Source organism: Nannospalax galili, unplaced genomic scaffold (assembly GCF_000622305.1).
Source record: "Nannospalax galili isolate Female #2095 unplaced genomic scaffold, S.galili_v1.0 scaffold751, whole genome shotgun sequence".
Taxonomy (NCBI): domain Eukaryota; kingdom Metazoa; phylum Chordata; class Mammalia; order Rodentia; family Spalacidae; genus Nannospalax; species Nannospalax galili.
Genome location: NW_008331125.1, coordinates 4,914,899 through 4,935,710, shown reverse-complemented (window position 1 = coordinate 4,935,710; position 20,812 = coordinate 4,914,899). Strand labels below are relative to the sequence as shown.

General features: G+C 39.1%; 1 protein-coding gene across 3 annotated transcripts in view; it reads right to left on the bottom strand.

Annotated features, from left to right (window-relative positions):
- Elovl7 (ELOVL fatty acid elongase 7) overlaps positions 1 to 20,812 on the bottom strand; it is an 83,070-nt gene that overhangs the window by 19,817 nt on the left and 42,441 nt on the right. For all 3 annotated transcript variants that reach the window (XM_029557961.1, XM_008821580.2, XM_029557964.1), the window contains exon 2: positions 9,639 to 9,770. In XM_029557961.1, the coding sequence (XP_029413821.1) occupies positions 9,639 to 9,702 (64 nt within the window). In that variant the 5' untranslated portion in view covers positions 9,703 to 9,770. The remainder of the gene's footprint in view (positions 1 to 9,638; positions 9,771 to 20,812) is intronic.

Sequence of the window (20,812 nt, the reverse complement as noted above, 5' to 3'; positions counted from 1 at the left end):
AGCTCTCCTGCCTTTCTTCTGCCATATAAGAACACAGTGCAAGAAGACAGCAGCCCAGAAGAAAGCCCTCACCAGAACTCCACCATACGGGTACCCTCATCTTTGATCTCAGACTCCATAATTTTACACAGTAAACTTCTGTTGCTTATAAGCCATTTGGTGCATGGTAATGTGTTATAGCAACCTGAATGGAATAAGACAAGCTATGACAGTCAGTTGAGAGATTTGGCCAACTCAAGAGGTAATGGCCTCACAACCATATAAGCATAGACTCCCCAAGTTCTTGCTGGCTCCAGCCTGAGCAGGTTTCTAGCAGTTAAAAACTATAATTAAAAAGGCTGGAGAGATTGCTCAGCAGTTAGAGCACTGATACTCTTTCAGGAGATCTGAGTTCGGTTTGGGTTTGGTTCCCAGCATCCATGTGGTAACTAATATGACTCCCTATTTTGGCCTCTGTGGGCATTATATGACACTAGTGCATTACACACATGCAGACAAAACACTCATACACATAAAAATAAAATAAATAAATAAAAATTAGATATAAGTGTATCTCTCACCACTCATCAAAGAAGCCTCTTTTTGCAACAGATGGAGACTATTACAAATTTCCACAACTAGACGAATGCAGAAAATAAGTGACTGTGAGGAGCCCAGCCTGAAGTGATACATCTACAATGCAACCTCTCCACTTAAGCTCAGGGAACATCATGGAAGAATGAGCAGAAAGAATGTAAGAGTCAGAGGGACAAGATACCTGCTGCTCATTTATGCATTCTAGACATGATAGGGATGCTCCACCAATGAAATCTCCACAGTATAGTGGTCTACCAAGATCTGCATATAATAACAAAACCAGTTGTCATACCAAGGTAGATGGGGAAATTTCAAGGGGCCCCGCCTCAAGATGAAGAGCTACAGATAATCAATGTATTCTGAGGGAGGGAGAATCAGTTTTCTCCAGGGACTAGCTCCCTGAGAGGCTATCTAATCCCAACCCTAAACACAGGTACATATAAGCACCAATAAATGGACTCAGTGCATTACACACACACACACACACAATAATAATAATCGAAAAAGAGGACAAGAAATTGAAAGGGAGGGGAGTATGGAAAGTGTTGGAAGGGGACTGGGAGGGAACTACAATACTCGTGAATGAAATTCTCAAAAATAAAGTTTTAAAATTTCAAGCACTTTGGATGTAATTTTATCAATATGGCTCATGAAGCCAGAGCAGTATGAAGGGAAATAACTATGGACAAGCTTCCAGGTACATCTCACTGAAAACTGAGTCTTGACTAAGCTTGAAATAAAGCATCATCTTTAACACCAGGAAAAGAAGAGGGGCATGCACTCCTTGTTCATTTAAACCACTGATGATAAAAACCAGTTACCAGCAAACACAGCATTCCTGCAAGTCTGACTTCTCACTCCAAACTTCAGTAGAACCCCATGTCTGATCACTCGCTCAGCCTCACTTTACATTCAGCAGTTGGTTGTCCAGGCTGTAACAATGACTAATTCAAGTGGACCTTGCTCAAAAGTATCAGCAAATACCCTTGTCTCAAACAAACCCATAAAGCTAGGAAGTAAACAGTTAACTCAAAGTAGATCCCAGATGTTTAGAAATTTGAGTTTGTTCTTTATCTTATATCTACATAAGCATGACCCAACTATGCAATGAGGACAAAGACTCCCCAAAAGTGGCAAGAGACTCCTGGAAGGCTAAGATGGGAAACTTGCTGCATGGTTTCTTAGGGTTCCGTGTTCAGTGTGGACTGATAAAATAGGAATGGTGGTATGCAGCACAGTCCAAGTGTATTTGGTCACAGAACCTTGATCAACAGAACTCAATTAAACATCTTATAGAAATAATGCTTTGAGTAACAGTTTGGGAAATATAGCCATTTGCTAAAATAGGTTTATAAGTTAAACTATTAGTGATTTGATAGTGATAAAAGATAGACAAGAGCAGATTGTTTTGAGATGTAAGGAATAAAATACAAAATTATAACTGGTTAAACAGAGAATGAAACATAAGCAGAAGTTAATAAAAATGTTATGAATTTTTTGTTTATATAAGTATACCATCACTTAGACTGGGAACAGAGAGTAAGGCACAAGAATAGTCAAGGAGGGACAGCTTACAGTTCAGAGCATCTTACATTTCTAGTGCCTATAAACACTCATACAGACACTTTCAGAGCTGTTGGATATAAGCATCTGAGATTAGGAGTGATATCGGATCCTGAATTGGAGGTTTTGAGGGTTGTCATCACATAAACAGAGAAGCAGGTGGAGCAAGGAAAGCAAGTGCTAAGGTTAGAGCTCAGTAGTCACAAGAGAGGGAGAAAAGAAAACCATGTAGAAGGCCAGGACGGCTAGGGAGGTAGGAGGACAATCATCAAGTCGAATATCCAGAAGCCACAGAAGATGAAGCTTAGGGTGACCAAGCATCAATTGTTGCAAAGAGGGAAATTAACATGGAGACAGAAAGGAGCCATTAGATTTAACAAATGGAAGACAAAAAGATATTCTTAAGAACAATTTTAGTAAAATGTCATGCACAAAATAGAAATCAACAAAAGTTTGCTGGCAAACATTCTTAAAAGCAGGAAGTTCTAAAAGTTGAAAGTATCTTCTCACATCAAGACTTGTCATTTTTAAATCTAGAAAGGTTCTGAAAATGGCTATCCAGGTGTATGTAACTACAATATTTATTGCTTTGATTAGTTCTTCTCTTTCCTTATAACAATGCAAGTTTCCTGGGATCAGATTTATGGTTATCATACACAATTACAAGGTGGACCTGAAGATTCTGAGGGAAGTCTCAGTTAACAAAAGTTACAGAACTGGGAACCAAGGCATAGAATTAGCACTGATCAAACGTCAATGAATTCATTCCATCAGTGGTCAATATAAACCTTAAATACATGAATATCATATATTCAATGTCTAGCTTTTTATTATTTTACTGCTATGTCCAGTTTTCATTCCTAATGAAATAAAGACTAATGAAACCTGCACCAAATGAAGACCCTGGAGGGACAAAGATGCTACCTCTCTACCTTGCATGGTGCGGTGTGAGGGATGCTGCATGTCCACTTGTGCATGGTGCGGTGTGAGGGATGCTGCATGTCCACTTGTGCATGGTGCGGTGTGAGGGATGCTGCATGTCCACTTGTGCATGGTGCGGTGTGAGGGATGCTGCATCTCTACCTGTGCATGGTGCGGTGTGAAGGATGCTGCATCTCTACCTGTGCATGGTGCAGTGTGAGGGATGCTGCATGTCCACTTGTGCATGGTGCGGTGTGAAGGATGCTGCATCTCTACCTGTGCATGGTTAGGGTGTGGTAAACTTTTGGTTTCTTCTTTTTAGGCAATTTCAATTTTTTTTTTTTTTGGTCTTTTTGAAACAGAGGGTCTCTCTATAGCCCCAGCTGACCTGGAACTCACTATGTAGACCAGGTTGGCCTTGAACTCACAGAGATCCGCCTGCCTCTGCCTCCCAAGTGCTGGGACTACAGGCGTGTGCCACTACATCCAGCCAAAGCCCTGTCAAATCTTACTAATAGTCAAGTGTCAGTTAAGGAATTCCTTAATCAGGGATGTATTTTATTTTATTTCATTGACTTGGCAGGGGAAGCAAAATTGAATGATATCTTTTTGTTTCTCCTCTCTTCATAAGAGAAAACAAGCCAAGAAAAGCACACTGGGCTGGCTCAGGAAGAAGAAAAATCATTTTCAAATAAACCACTTTTTCCTGTAATTTAACATTTTCAGCACACATCTTTTCTTAAAATACTGTGTATATGGGGCTGGAGAGATGGCTCAGCAGTTAAGAACACTGGCTGTTCTTGCAGAAGACCCAGGTTCAAATACCAGCACCCACATGGCAGCTAACAACTGTCCGAAACTCCAGTTCCAGGAGATCCGACAGCCTCTTCTGTCCTCCGTGGGCATTGCACAACACGGGTGCCCTTACCTACATGCACATAATATAAAAATAATAAAATATTTTTAAAAATCCCGTGTATATGACTCTCAATTTCTACAGATAAAAATTATTGAGAAAGTTCATTTATTTCATTGCATGTTATTTTGAAATAAGAAAACAAAATACTAAGCTTTTTAATTTTTACATCCATGTGTCTGCATACAGAAGAACATGGACTTGTGTGTGTATGTGGAAGCCAGAGGTCAAACTTGAGTGCTGTTCACTAGGAAAGACCCACCGTGTTCTTTTGAGGTGAGCTCTCTCATTAGGAGCCTTTTGATTTGGCTAAACTGGCCAGCCAACAAGCACCAGAGGCCCCAGTCTGTGCCTCCTCAGACCTGGGATTATAAGTGTGTGCCACCATGCCAGGCTTTTTACATGGCTGTTGGGGATTGGACAAAGGTTCTCATGGTTGCACAGCAAACACTTATAACTAATCTATCTCCTCACTTTCTCTTTCTGTACCTGAATTCAAAAATTCCACTTCAGAAAATCTCTGGAGCCGGATAGTCTATGTTTGACCCCGAGTCTCCCTCTGGCTTATTATATGACCTCAGGCAATTAACCTCTTTGTGCTCGGTGTTCTAATCTGTAACTTGGGCATAAAACATGTATTTCATAAAGGATTGAGTGAGGAATTTGCAGAGAAAATAAGCACTCAGTAAGCTTGCTACTATTGTTTTATTGATTTTGTTTTTGTCTTTGTTTTGAGACAGGGTCTTTCTGTAGCCCCAGCTGGTCTAGAACTTGCTATGTAAACCAGGCTGGACTTAATCTCACAGAGGTCTGCCTGTCTTCTGAGTCCTTGGATTAAAGGCTGTCACTTGCTATTGTTGTTTATAGCAGATCTCAATTCTGTAAATATAGCCGAATCACCTCTGTAGTGTTTAAAAGTCCAAAATAGAAAAAAAAGTTATCTTGATCCAACTGAATCAAACATACAAGCTTGTACAGATAAACTTGTAAAAATCAGCAATAAAAACTTAGCAAAGGATTTGAATAAGCATTTACCAAAAGAAGTAACACAATTATCAGAGAAATACAAATCAACAGCTGAATAAGATACCACCTCCCACTTGTAGGAACTTACTATCAAAGAGAAAAAAGGTAACAGGTACTGGTAAAAATGTGGAAGAAGGGGGGCCCTGTACACTTGTGATGAAAATGTACATTAGCATAGTCATTATAGAAAATTGCAATGGTGATCCCATAAAGAAATCTAAAAATATGGCCCAGTGATGATCCAGATTATATATACCCACCCCTGGAAGGAGTAAGATTATATAATTATACAGATATATATATATATATATCCCAAAGAAAATGAAATCCACACATTGAAGAGATGCCTGTATTTCCATGTTCACTGCAGCATTATTCACAGTAGCCAAGGAATGGAATCAGTGTAGTTGTCTATCATCAGATTAATAAAGCAAACAGTGTAAGTGGGATATAATTTAGACTAGGATGCATGGGAAGATATTATATTATTATGTTAATTGAAATAAACCAGACTCAGAAAAAAACATAGTCTCATACACGAAATCTAAAAACATTACTCTTGGAAGTAGAGTGAAAAGGAGGTTATCAGGGTCCGGGAGGACAAGGGAAGAGGGATATGTTGGTTAAAGGATATAAAGTTTATGTCAGACAGAATAAGATTTTTGAGATCTATTGCAGGGATGGTGCACCTATAGTTAATAACAGTGCATTATATCTTTAAGACTCCTAACAGTAAATTCAAAAATGCTCGCCATGTGGGCATGCATGTTAATCAGCTTGTTTAATCATTCCACAATGTTACAACATCACCGTGTACCTCAATCTACAATTCTAATTTGTCATTATCATTTTTAAAGTTATTGAGATAACCATGCTGAGCTGTCCGAATTGAGAATCAGGGGTCTGGAGTGCAATCAGGTTCCCTTAATCCATATTCAAGACTGAAGTGGTCCTCACTAAGGGCTCTGCCATACTCTCTTGTGCCTTCCTTGCCTCTCAATGCCATCTTTGTCTTCCATACAATTGCCAAATTTTCTTTCTGAATGTAGAGATCTGTTTAAATTATTCTCTTGCTTAAATTAGCTCTCCCTCATGATCAAATAAAATAAATTCAAAGTCTTAACACAAAGATCAGGGCTCTGGCTATTGTTCACATTTCCTGCCTTGTCTCAACAGCAGTCTACCTTCCTGAAAAGGGAGTCCACTTCCATGTGAAAAGTGGATTTCCTTCTGAATGCCTGTGGGTCAGCTGGAGATGATGGCTTGATGTGGAGGCTGTAGAGGAGTATGGAACATGTAAAGTCAATTCTGATGCAGTCTATGAACCTACAAATAATGTAAGGTTCAGGGTAAGTGTTCTGTTTTCCCCAGACACAAAAGATTAAGGAGGGAGCGACCATTTCCTGCTATCTTGTACTTGGCATCAGAGTTGGTTTAAGTATCCTGAGTAGAGGGCCAAGATGAAAGCAGAGGATGGGGAAGCAGGAGTGGCTGCACCCCAGAGATCACCAAAGTGCCTATTTACCACTAGCTTAATAATTCTAAGAGTTCCCCAGAGAGACAGAGCAGGGGAGCAACAGGGAAAGGACAGCACTGCATATACAGAATATTAATGAGCTCTTCCATCAACTAGTTCTAAGACAATGTTCTCTGCTTACTCACCATGTACCAGATCAAAGAGCACACACTTTACAATTCTAAGTACCAATAAAATGAAGAAGCTGGAAGCAAAGGGAAAACAGATACCTCAAGTGCTTTTTGATGCTAAGGTTTCAGACTGGCAGCAGGTCCACTCACATTCCATCCGACAAAGCAACCTCACAACTCTCTGAAAAGTGCGACCATCCAATACAAAGAAGGCTGCTTTTTAATTAAGTCCTTTTGTGTTGCTCCATAGCCCAAAATGCTACAATAGCATTATTTTTAAATCTAACATTCCATATCAATAGATATGGAATAGACAAATCCTATTCTAGGTTATGCATTAGGTAAGCTATTTCTAAATTTTGTAGCTGTGGAATTTTCCATTCCCTAACAATGCATGACCACCACTTCTCCAACATTTAGAGAACCAGTAACAGTAAGTTTTTCCCAAACTACTCAGGATTAGGGACAAAGCCAAGAAAACACTTGAAATTCTTGGCCCTTAATCATGCATTCAGCCCTTCCTAGGGTAAGCAAAAGTAATGCCTTCAGAGATCAATACCACACTAAGTACAAGGAAAAACTTTTCTGCTACACCTGACAGGGTTTTCACAAAGTCATAAATCTTAACTTAAAACCTTTTAACTCTGCTGTACTGTGACAAGAAAAATAAAGAAAAAAAATTGAAGCGATGTGCTACATTGAAAGTATTTAACAATAATTTGTAATCTCACTATTTTCGTGACGATGCTTCCCAAATGACAGAGCAATTTCAACATCTTGTCTAGTAGCTGGCAGGTGCTAGTCTCACCTTTGTTTTACTCAAAAAGAAATTGCTCAAATTGATCTAATTAGTCTAAGATTGTGAAGGACCTGGTATCTAAGAGGTCTTCTCATTCTACATCTACGACCTCTCCTCCAAAGACTTCAACTGAGCATCGCTTCAGAGGTGTGACAAGTCTCTGCCCCTCCTCTCTCCTTCCTTGCTCTGTGAGCTTGACTCTCCTCACTCCCCATCTTTAACCACTTGCCATCCTTTGTCACTTTTTTTCTAATCTAGTACTATTCAGCTTTTTAACGGAAGTGCTTCTAATAAAAAGCAGAGTTGATTCACAGATAAAGGTGGATGTTGAACTCTGACGTAGGTTACATTAAAATATTTTGTACTTCCAGAGCTGTATGAGTAGCCTTCATCAGCTGACTCTATTTGGCTCTTGAGTTAAGATATGGACTATTTGAATTTCCTGGGCTCTTGCATTTGGAACAGTGAATAGCAAGATTAGATTGCACAGGATTTACTTTTCAAAATAAGTCTTCCGAAAACTACCCAGGGCCTGCAAGATTGCTCAGTGGGTGAAGGTGCTTGCTGTGGAAGCCTAGTGGTCTGAGTTCAATGCTTGGAACTCACCTAAAAGTGGATGGAGAGAACTGACTCCACAAAATTGTCCTCTGACCTTCACATATGCACTGTGACACACACATGCATACACACAGATTTTTTTTAAAAAAATCTATCCCCAAATCTACTTGGTTTCCAAGTTCACATAGTGAAGATTCAACTAGAAATGAATACCTCGCCTTTGAAAGCAACGAAAAATATTAAGATCTAAATTAAATACTGAATTTGTAGCAACTACTATTAAACATCAGAAAAAAAATGGCCTCTAAAGAACTCTGCATGTTTCATGTACCAAGTATGTTGAAAATTTCAGGAAAAAAGAAAATGGGGAAATAACCACTCTAGATTCCATAACATGAGACCAAAAAGTGACAGTGGCATTCTTCAGGGACAGAAGTATTGGGAACTATTTTAGAGAAATAAAATTGGTCTTTAGCAGTCTGGGGAGAAATACTAACATGAAACAGAATGTCTTTGTTGAAGTCACTGTAAACTAGAATATAATTTCAGCTGTGCTTGGTGCCAAGACGTGGCATTTTTTTCCTCCTGAATGTAGTGAACATGTGACTTCTGGTTAATAAGTGAGAGTCAATATGAAATGGTTTTGATGGTGCCTATGTGTAACTTAGTAACTACAAGAAAAGGAAATGCTAGAATACTAATCATAGTTAGAAAAAATGTATTCCGGGTTTTTCTTCCTTCCTTCCTTCCATCAATCAACTCACAATGACCTTGGGAAGGTCACATCTCCGGGTTTTAATTTCTTCAGCTCTAAAATGAGATATTAGCTTCGAAGATAGCTAAGGTCCATCTTAGCTCTAAAACATTCTGCTTCCTTTTCTATTAAAAAAAAGTGTGTACCTTTGTTTTGCTTTTAAAACAATACCACATCAGCTTTGGTTTGAGAAAACATGGACAGACAGGCAAACAAAAGTTACCCACCAGACTAAGACTGGTGTGTAGTTCAGTTGTAGATCACATATTTAACATACGCAAATGCAAGGCCCTGGGCTCATTCCCCAGGACCACCATCAAAACTGTAATTCTACCACTGTAACTCTACCACTGTGTAACTTCCCACAGAAGAAATACATCTGCTGCTTTATACCAGCCTTCCATCGGCACATTTTAAACCTTTTTCCATGGCATTGCATGCTCTTAACACTGATTTGATTTTCATTACTCAGGGGTATCCCGGCTCTTTCTGTTATCCCTCAGGGGTGGGGCAGTTCTCTCATTCAAGAGCCATCATGGGCACAGCCGATCACTGTTGGCAGTGATTGTGATTTCCCCCAGCATCATTAAGGCTAAATCAAGCCAGAGTACTGACCCTTCAAAACCACTTTCAAGGGCTACTGAGTTGAAACATACCAGTTCCCTCCTGTGGATAGTCAGACTATTTTCACTATTATAAATATTATAATGAACATCTATGTAGCTCTAGCTGTACTGTAATGAAACCCTTGACACTTCCTCATGGTTAATACTAATAAGGGAGTGTAGAGTTACAAAATCTCTCATTCTGTTTCAATAAAATCCTATTAATGTGGAAATCTGACATAAAAGAAAGACAAATTTCAATAGGTTACTCACCAGCATCTTTGATCCAATTATCATAAAAACGGACAGTCCTCGCCGTAAGATCGCTGAAGGCCATTTTCTACAAGATTTACTGGCTTTTTAAATGGATTCGTCAGTAAAACAAAGCAGGAATGAGTTTATGATCTATAAATGCAAATAAAGATAAGCTCTTAGTAATACAATATTTAAAATGCTAAAAATTTAATAGGAATAACTGGCAGAGGAATAAGCTCCTAGAGCGAACGCATTAGTGAACTACAGGAAGTGCTGAGACAGGCACAAGCATTTCAGATTCCCTTCCAGAGACACCAGTAACTTCACTGAAGAAGGCTGGCATTTTATGTACATGATACAAAATTTTGGAATAAATTATCCTAGCAATTAAAAAATACTTTATTACTTTTTAAAAAATACTTTATTTTATTATTTTTTATTTTATGTGTGTGAATGTACTGCTTGCATGTATGTGTGTCCATGTTGTGCAAATCCCCCAGAGATCAGAAGAGCGCAATGGATCCCTGGAACTGGAGTTAGAACAGTTGTTAACCACCATGTGGAATGGAACCTGAGCTTCTGCATGAGCAGCCAGTGCTCTTAACTGCTAAGCCATCCCTCCAGTCCCTCTAAGAAGTTTTAAAAAACATTTTATTATTTTTATTTTATGTGTATGAGCATATTGCCTGCATGTATGTAAGTGCACCCATGTCATGCAGTGCCCGTGGAGGACAGAAGAGGGTGTTGGAGCCCCTGGAACTGGAGTTAAAGATAGTTGTTAGCCGCCATGTGGGTGCTGGGAATCAAGCAGCCAGTGCTCTTAACTGCTGAGCGATCTCTCCAGCCCTGTTTTCTAAGAATTTTATATGAGCATCTCCCTATATGGAGAAAACACAGGTCAGAAGAGAACCAAATGACCATGGCAATGCTCAAGTGAAAACCCAGCAGAAGGTCAAGAAGGTAAACTCAGAAGAGGTATATTGATACAGGACTCAACTAAGTGAATGAGATAGAAAGAAGGAGGGAAAGACCTGTAAGAACAAGGGAAGTGATTTGTTTATTCAAACAGGTAGACAAGAATAACTAGAAAAAGAAGTTTCCTGAGAGAGATGATGGCCAATGAGGAGAAATTAGTCCTGTTCACATTGAAAGACCCATCCAGCTTTGGTAATTAAAACAGTGAGATATTGGCACATAGAAACAAATTAGTGAAAGCTAGAAATATGCCAAATACATCTGAGAATTTAAAAGTATATTTCAGTAATTCTAAAACATATGCTTTCCCACATCTTAACATCACTGAAATCAGGGTATGACTTATAAATGATCAGTGTGCCATTAAATCAATGGTGTAGTTGAATAAAAGCTGTAAGACATGGACACTAAAAAAGTTCTAGAAGTGGATGGTGATGGTGATCTTATGACAGTGTAGATATACTTGAAGCTACTGAAATTTATATGGGTTGAAAAGTAGTTGGCATGGTAAATTTTGCATTATATTTGTCATACTAAGAAACAAATTTCTCTAGGTTTGCCACAAGAAAATTTAATCTTTCTCCTGACATCTAAAACAAAGATATTTGATTTATTTAGGTTTAATACAGAAATAAATAAAGCTTGTGGTATATGATATAGGTGGCATCTGAAATCAATGGACACAAAATTACCACCAGGTACTCAATAAATAATATGGTACAACTAGATAGCCCATTTGGAAATAAAACAAAATAACAACAACAAAATAAACCCACTGAATCCATTGTCAGATAAGCTTTAACTCCTAACACTAGATGACAACACTGAGGGTGACTGCATCATCTTGGCATATGGAAAGGCTTTTCTAAGACTAGATTTTTGAAGATGAAAAGAGATAGCTAACAAATTAACCATAGGAAAATCAAGAAGAGCTTCAAGGATAGAGGAATGGAGGAGTGCACAGTGTACAAAGGCAAAGGTGGTCAGGCCTGGCTGCTAAGAAGGGGCCAGGCAGAGCCCAGCAGTCAGAACAGGGCAGGGGGTGGGAAGAGCCTTCAGGTTCCCAGGTGAAGGTATTACCACAATCTCTTGGAGTTTTGACTCTGCAAAATCAGAAGTCAGACGGAATCTCTGCTCCTACTGTGTAGGGGAAGGAAAACTTCTGAGAAAGACTGCTAAGGAAATTTCCACCTAGATATTGATCTGTGTGTTTCCTGTATTTCAGTGCTGGCTGGAACTGGCTTCCCCTCCCTCTCCACCCTCTCTACTTAAGCAGAAAGAAAACTTCAAAGAGGCCTGTAGTGTTGGACAGAAGAAAGGTTTATGGGCTTGAGCTTGTTCCTTCCCAATGATTAAGATCAGAAATTTAGACATATACTAAAATGTGAGGAATGACTATCACAGGTAATAACAAATAACTTGTTTACTTGACAGTATTGACATTTGGGGCCAGACATTTCTTAGATGGGAGGACTTATTCTAAGCGTTATGAAATGCTTGAGACAACCCTGGCTTGTCTCCTAAATGCCAGGAACCCCAACCAAATATGTCAGTTGAAATTGCCAAATGTCCCCTGGAGGGCAAAAATGTCCAAGGCATGAACTGCTGGTTTACAGTAATTATCCAAATCTCCATCCAACTTGTATTCACCCAGATAACAGCAGCTTATCTCAGAGGAAGTGCTTTGGCAACTTATTTTAGTTATGCTGTTCAAAATAAGTTTTGATCTTTTCCTTATAGCTTAACATCAACATTTTTCAGAAATTCATTTAAATGGTTTCATGGGAGAAAAATTTTTGTATGCTTCCAAATTCAAGTGTATAACTCCAAAATTAATAATGGTTTTTGAAGATTAATGGATTAAGCCGGGTCGTTCTTCTATCAGTGGATTGGGGATAGGAAGAGTGGAATGGAGTTTAATGATGGAATAGCTTACCTCTAACATTTCAGTTTATAGTTTAAAGGTTAAGAATAATTCCAGAGGAACAATCCTCCAATATTTAAGGCCATAGCAATATTTATTAGAATGACTACAGCCAGAAATGACTAAGTTTGAGGTAATACATATTTAAATATACTTAAGCAAATAATTTAAATCTTTTTTTGTCTTTATCATCCATTATAACTTCTAATTAAAAAAAAGTGAATCCAAAAGTAAAACAGAAAAGACTCTATGAAAAATTAATTCAAATGACAAATGTTCAAATTTACTGATTACTAAATATGTGTGTGCTGTAATATTTATATGATTATATATACATAAGCAAAAATACATAAGCAAAAATAGGTGCCTATTACAGCTAACTCACAGAATTCTGTTTTGTTTCACAATATTAGTTTATTTCTTCTTAGTATTACTCTTACCACCCTCCCTCCTGTTTTTGATTGGCATGTACATTGCCTTGGAAATTAAACAGAACAGCAGAAAACACACAGAAAGTTTTTCCTACTTTTTGGGTTATACATTTTTATGCACTTAACCATAGAGAAGAACTCGGGGCCTAGACAAGAGGCTTCTGTGTCTCTTAGCACAGACAAGTATGTTTCAGGCTTGGAGTGAGGAAAGGAAAGGAAAGTAACTGCTACAGATGCCAGAGAAGGGCTAGAAGGATGATATGGAACCAAGAGCAAGAAGAGTCAGACACGATTGTCTAGGTAGAGCTGGGGCAGGCCAAGGGCTGTGAAAAGCCATAGAGTTCCCTTTGTTGCAATAAGAGCAACAGAAAGATTTGAGTACCTGCAATAGGCATGCAAGAACTGTAGAACTGTAGACAAGGAGTCACACACATAGAAACAATGTATACCTCGTCCAAGATCTGCAGAGACAAATGGCCATGATCTTGATGGGCCCTAGATCAGTTGAGAGGTTGGCAATGTAGACAGACAACTTGGAGGACTAAAAGGCTCCTCCATAACAGAAGGGCCAAATTAGCCCTGTTGGTTAGAGGGTGGTGCCAATAATTGCTTTGGTCCTGAATAAGCTTCTTGGAACTTATGGGAGGTGCCAGGGGAGATGCTCACAGATAAGAGATACGAGAGATTTCTACCACCCTCAAGAAAGACAAATTAAGCTACAGAGAAATAAAATGATGTTCTTCTAGCAGACAAAACAGACTTTATGTCAAAAGTTGTCACAAGGTCATTACATAATGCTAAAGGGGTCAGTTCATCAAGGGGATATAAGAAGGGATGAAGGCATGGTGGTACACACTTTTAATCCCAGCACTTGGGAGGCAGAGGCAGGCAAATCTCTGTGAGTTCAAGGCCAGCCTGGTCTACATAGAGAGTTCTAGGCCAGCTGGGGCTACAGGTAGACCCTGTTTCAAAAAGACCAAAAAAAAAAAAAGAAGGGATGAGGGTAGCAATATGCTTGCTCAACATGCATGAAGTCCTGGGTTTCATGCCCAGTACTATGAGAGCAAGAGCGAGAGCGAGAGTGAGAGTGAGAGCGAGAGAGAGAGAGAGAGAAAGAATAAATATGCATACAAATAACATCTCTGCATCTAAATATACAAACAAATCAACAGATCTAAAGGGGAAGATAGATGCAATGTGAAAATAGCAGGGGATTCCAATAGACCAATTTGAATAACACATAAGTCACCCAGATAGAAAATTAAGAAGGAAACAAAGGACTTATAACCAATACTATAATACATATTGTTCTCAAGCTGACAGGATATCCAGGATAGATCATATGATGAGTCATAGTAAAATTATAAGAAATTTGAGAAGACTGAAACCATATCAGGTATTTTTTCCAACCACAATGTTATGAACCTTGAAATAATAACAGAAGGAAAACTAGATGAGTCACAAATATATAGACATTAAACAACATACTCTTGAACAACTAATAAGTCAAAAAAGAAATCAAGCTGGGTATAAAAATACCAGTACTCAGGGAGCAGAGGCAGGCAGATAGGTCTGTGTGAGCTCCAGGCCAGCCTGGTAGACACAGTGAGTTCTAGGCCATCCAGGGCTATGTAGGGATAGCCTATCTCCAAAAATAGAAACAAAAGCCAACAAAACAAGACAAAAAAAGAAATCAACATGGAACTGAAAAGTATATTGAGACAAATGAAGACAGAAACACAACTTACCAAACTTATGGTATATAGCAATTCTAAGAGGGAGGTTGTTACACTGAGTGTAAAGGTCCTCACAGGCTATCTACTTCATCACTTGGTCCCTCGCTAGTTGTGCTGTTTCAGGAGGTGGTGGAATGTTTGGAGGGTGGGGCCTAGCAGGAAGAAGTGGGTCACTGGGAGGCAGGTCTGCCTGCTTCCTGACTACATGATATAAATCACCCACTGCCCCATGGCCCTGCCTTCCTGGGATCACCCACCAGCAGGCCTTTCCCCCATGATAGACTGACTGCATCCCCTCAAACCATGAGCCAAAATAAATCCTCCCCACTTAAATTGCTTTGTCAGGTATTTTATCACAGCAATGATAAAAGTAATATAGAAGTTTATGTATGAGATGTCTATTTTGAAAAGATAAAAGGCCTCCACCTTATGGAATAAGGAAATGAAAAAGAAAAAAGAAAAAAACCCGACAATAACAACAAAAACCAAAGTCCAAAGTCAACAGAAAGAGGAAGGAAATAACACTTTAGAAATAAGCAAAATAGATGCTTAAAGATAAAATACAAAAAAGTAGAAACATGAGTTTTATGAAAATTTTTTGAAAAAATTTTAAAAATCTTTAGCTAGAGAGAATATTCAAATAAACGAGACCAAAATGGTAAAGGAGACATTACAAACGGTGCCAGGCAAACACAAGGGGTAGGACAGCACAGCTGTTCCACATTCTGTATCTCTCACACTGCTGCTTTCCAGACCTGGATGAAAATCAGAATGCCAAAGACGGAGAGTTGGATACAGCTATTGTTTGGGGGAAAATTCAGTCACAGTCTAAGTTTGGGAACTTCTTAACACTGCAAACAACATGCTCAGACAGGCAATACCTATGAAATGTAGAAGAGGTGTGAAATACAGGGCAGATTCATTCAGTTAATAAAAATCACCAGACATGGAAGGTATCAGAATCATAGCAGGAAGAGGAGGCGTCATTGATTCTGGAAGAGTAATCTGATGATTAAAAAAAAACTTGCATGATATAAGATCTGAGAACAGATCACTGAGTCAGTACCCATATCCATGGTGTGAGGAAAATGACCTCATATCAGAGGTAAAATGTGAAGTTCTCAAGCATTTGTGAAAGAAAATAATGACTACATTTAGTTCTTAGAACACTTCAGAAAATTAGACTATAAGCCTTGTTATTTAGGCAAATAAAAAGTGATAGGAGTTAACTATCAATAAACCTATTAAACACCTAACTTTCTATTTTTCAAATGAAAATGCTTTAGAATTAAGGAAGATACTTTGCTTCAGGTAATGGACCATTCAACTCTAAATAATTTAACCAGTGAGGGTTATTCATAGACCAAGAAATCCAAACCTCAGACATTCTTGTGAGCTAGTAAAGATGTGGTTTGTTGTTTTTAATGACAAAGAAAGGAGCAAGCATTCCCATACATCTTCCTTGAAGACAGTGAAAGGAAATGTCCTTCCATCTCCCCCTCCCTTCCCCCTTCCATGCCTCTCTTTCTTCCTTTCTCTTACAGGTAAAATGTAGCTGACTTTGAGTTCATGATCCTCCCACCTCAAGCTCCTTACTGTTAAGATTGTTAAGTGTGAACCACCTGTATTTCTTTTTAGGCATTTAACAAGCCTTCTGTATGTTCCCTACAGGGAAGGCTCTTAAATGACCCTTTCCAAAAATGTCTCACTTGTTACCATGTGAGTCATGGACTGAACCAGTTGTAGTGGTGCATGCACGCAATTCCAGCACTTGAGAGGTAGAGTTTTGAAATAGGGAAGAGTAGTCAGGCCATGGGAAAGGGAGGGCAGTTAGCTTAGAGGAACAATGTGGGCCATAACTGGGGCTTAGAAAGACTACCCTGGCAGAGCCTGTTCAGATGAGAACGGAGGCTCTACAGCTGCTTGCAACCCTTCCTGCCCAAGGCATGTTCAGGACCAAAGAACACTGATTTTTGTTTAACCAAAGCATGATAAATAAGTTCGTAAGTTAAGCATGCTAAAAAGTTAAACATAATTTACAGCACTGTGTAAGACTTTCTAATGACTTTTATATATCTGCTATTTATAATTAGCTCACGCCACAGCCTCTTTGAAACAGATACCACACTATAAATCTATAAACACAGGGTAAAAATAACACTTGTAGGCCAGGTGTAGCCTTTAATCACAGCACTCTAGAGGCAGAGGCAGGTGGATTTCTGTGAGTTTAAGGACAGCCTGGTCTACATAGTGAGTTCTAGGCCAGCTGGGGCTACAGGGAGACCCTGTCTCAAAAAGACCAAAAAAAGAATTAACTTGTAACTGTCACTGTTCTAGTTCCAGGTGGCTGGAGGTAGAGCAGAAGCTAAGTTCTCACATCTTCAAGCAGACACAGGAAGCAAAACAAAAAACAAACAAACAAAAAAGCTCAACTATCATTTTTAAGTATCTATGTTGATAATGATATAGTGGAAAACCAATAAAAATTTTCTCTTCTTAAGACCATGGGAAAGCTCCAAGCATGCTTCTAGAATACCTGTCAATATTTTAGTAATGCACAAGTTAAGGAAGGGGTAATAGAAAGGTCAAGACAGGGAAGACACATTTTAGTGGTGCTTCTTGACTATGAAGGATCTCAAGCCAGTCAGGCTGAAGAATTTTATTAGCCTTAGTTCTTTTGAGAATGAGGATCCAATACAGGTTTTTCAGTTTAGGAATCTCTCCATCAGTGGGAGATTTGGAGAGATTAACTGGGTGGCAGGGTTCAGCACTGAGAAACTGAGGGTGTGGTATAGAAACAGGCCAAACGATTACACAGCATTGCATCCTATTGGGAAAGATATGGCACAGCATCACTTCCTCTGCAATAGCATCCCTGAACTAGCCAGTCAAGAATAGGTGTCCTTGTAATAAACAATCTGTCATCTAAAAGAAACATATACCGGCCAGGGGTGGGGGGTGCCACACACCTGTAATCCCAGCACTTGAGAGGCAGAGGCAGGTGGATCTTTGAGAGTTTGAGGCCAGCCTGGACTACATAGTGAGTTCCAGGTCAGCTGGGGCTACAGGGAGACCCTGTCTCAAAAAGACCAAAAAAGAAAAAGAAAAACAGAAACATATACCACGCAGTATTGCAAACGCTTGTTTATTGATTCTTATCTATTCTACTCCTCAAGAAGGAATAGACTGAGCCTCATTATCTTTGTATTCCCAGTACCTAGACTAATAACCTACCATGCAGCAGAAAATATTTGTAGCATGAGTGAATAATAAGTGTTGTAGGTTAAATTGCATCCCCTTAAAATGAATAAGTTAAGTTCTAACTCCCAGTACTCCAGAATGTGATTGCACTTGAGAGACAGGGTCTTTACACAGGTAATAAAATTAAAATGAAGCCATGGGTTTGGTGTGGTAGCATATGCCTTTAGTCATACTCGGGAGGCAGAGGAAGGCAGATCTCTGTGAGAAAGAGGCTAGCCTGGTCTACACAGAAAATTCCAGGCCAGCTGAGGCTACAGAGAGATTATCTCTGTTTCTAAAAATTTTTTTTTAAAAATGAAGTCATGGGTCAGCAAAATAGGTAAAGGTGCTTGCCACTGAGCCTGATGACCTGAGATCATTGCTGGGACCCACATGATGGAGAGATTCAACTCCTGAAAGTTGCCCCCAGACCCCATATATGCACTGTGCCATGTGCCTCCCACCCACACAAATAAATAAATGTAAATAAAATGCAAATGGAATATGACCATAAAGATGCCCATCTCCATGGCAAAGGACTGGACAGAGTCTCCCCTATACCCCTTTGATCTCTGATTTCTACACTTCAGAACTATGAGGTAATACATTTCTGCTGTTTAAACCATGTAGTTTGTGGCACTCTGTTATAGCAGCCCTACCAAACTAATATACCAAGTGAATATATTCACTCAACTTCAAGAAAAATCCAGTATGGATGCCTAGGATTAAGCTACGGTTGACTATGAAAAGACATACTAATTAACATGGGAGCAGCACAAATCTCTTGAGAAATACCTTAGGAGGAGACCTGGCACAGGGCAGCACTTCAGGGAACACCCATGTTTAAGAAATAGGAAGAAAAGCTGGGGACAAGTACAAGGAAGCCACAGTCGAAAGCTGTAGGAAAATGCCTAATAGTGGGTCCAAATGCTGAAGAATGAAAAATAAAAGATACAAAATGCCACAAAACTTGACAGAAGCAACTAAGGGAAACCCACATATAAAAGTTCTATTATCTTCAAAATCTGTAATCCAAGAAAGGCTCTTGGACAGACTGGCACCCCCAGCAAGGGACAGTCATAACCCAACACAGCCTCTCCTCACACTTGTATTGGGGAAGCAAAAGAACACAAGAATGTCTATAAATACCCTCAAAGATGAAGAGACAGAGCAAGTTGACTAACAGCCCTAATCTTTTTTGGTCTAGTCTTGAGAATGGAGTAACAAGATAGAAATTCCATACTTCACTGCTGAACAGGTAAAGGTGCCTAACAGGTGGATGCTGAGGAATGGAATACATTCTGTAAGGCAGGATACATTTTGATATTGACACAATATTTTAAAAAATGAGAACTGATGGGCCGGGTATGGTGGTGCATGCCTTTAATCCCAGCACTCGGGAGGCAGAGGCAGATGCATCTCTGTGAGTTCAAGGCCAGCCTGGTCTACATAGTGAGTTCCAGGCCAGCTGGGGCTACAGGGAGATCCTGTCTCAAAAATAAAAAAGAAAAAGAAGTGAGAACTGAAAGGTAGAGTAATGCATGCCTATAGTTCTAGCTACTCCAGAGGCTGAGGCAGGAAGACTACCTGACTTCAGGAGTTCAAAGCCACCTAAGGCAAAATAATGAGACCACATCTCTTAAAAATAGAAGTGATTTTTTAAAAACATTTATATATTCAGGGTCCGGGAGTCTAGTTCAATAGCACTCATCCAGAATGCCTGAGTTCCTGGGTTCAACTGGGGATGGGGGAAAAGAGGAGAGAGGGAAAAGTACAACTCAGGTACAATCTGCCTTAGCTGCATTACTCTTTCCTTCATCCTCCATAACCACCTTTACTAAAGCCTCCATAGATTTGAACCCAGGATCTCATTCTGTCCCAAATCTACCAATACAACTACCGACCAAGACCCCAACCTGACCAAAACTATTCCATACAACTACCTGATTCCATTGACCAAATAAACAAAAAGTCAGATTATTAAATTACAACTCAAGTTGGCTAGATATACTGGGAAGAAAATAACTTAATCGTTAATTAGTAAGAGTAATTCTGAAACTCAACAAACAATAGGCTTTCCTGAGACACAGAAAATTTTAAGTATATACAGAAATTCTCAGCCCTCAAACTATTGCTAAGTAAGAAAAAAAAATGTGTTTAAAACTACTGTAGAAAAGGGACAAGAAAGCAGCTGTATTAAAGCACAGCAAATAGATGGTCTGACTAGAAGTGTCCAAATATTCATAATGTGAAACAAAAAAAAATAATAAAAAAAAAACAGTCAAAACCAGGCATGACGGCACACAGCTGTAATCCCAACACTTAGGAATCTGAGGCAGGAATTTGAGTTGGGCCTGGGTTACATTGTGAGTTTCAAGTCTGCCTGAGACTCCACCTTAAAAAAAACAATCAAAAGAACCCAACTAAACAAAAATGTAAGTAAAGCAACTGTATAGAAGACAAGCTGAAGTTGTCAAATGAAAACAACAAACATTAAAACATCACAAATGTTTTAATGCTATGAGGAGGACAAGGACAATCCAATACAAAGACTGGTCTTCCTAAAGTACAGAATTCAACCAAAGAAAAAGAAGCAGCAATTAAATATATAATAAAAATGTTCCTATGTACTTTATAGATAGAACAAGAATGCTAATAATATATAACAATTACAACACAAATCCTGGCCAAGTTGATGAACTGCTAAATAAAGAAAAAAGTGTGTGCATCTATGAAAAATAATAAAAGATTTTGGGCTGGAGAGATGGCTCAGTGGTTAAGAACACTGACTGTTCTTGTAGAAGTCCTGGTTTGAATCCTGTACTTTAGATGGCAGCTAACAACTGTCTGCAACTCCAGTTCCAGGGGATGCAACAGCCTCTTCTG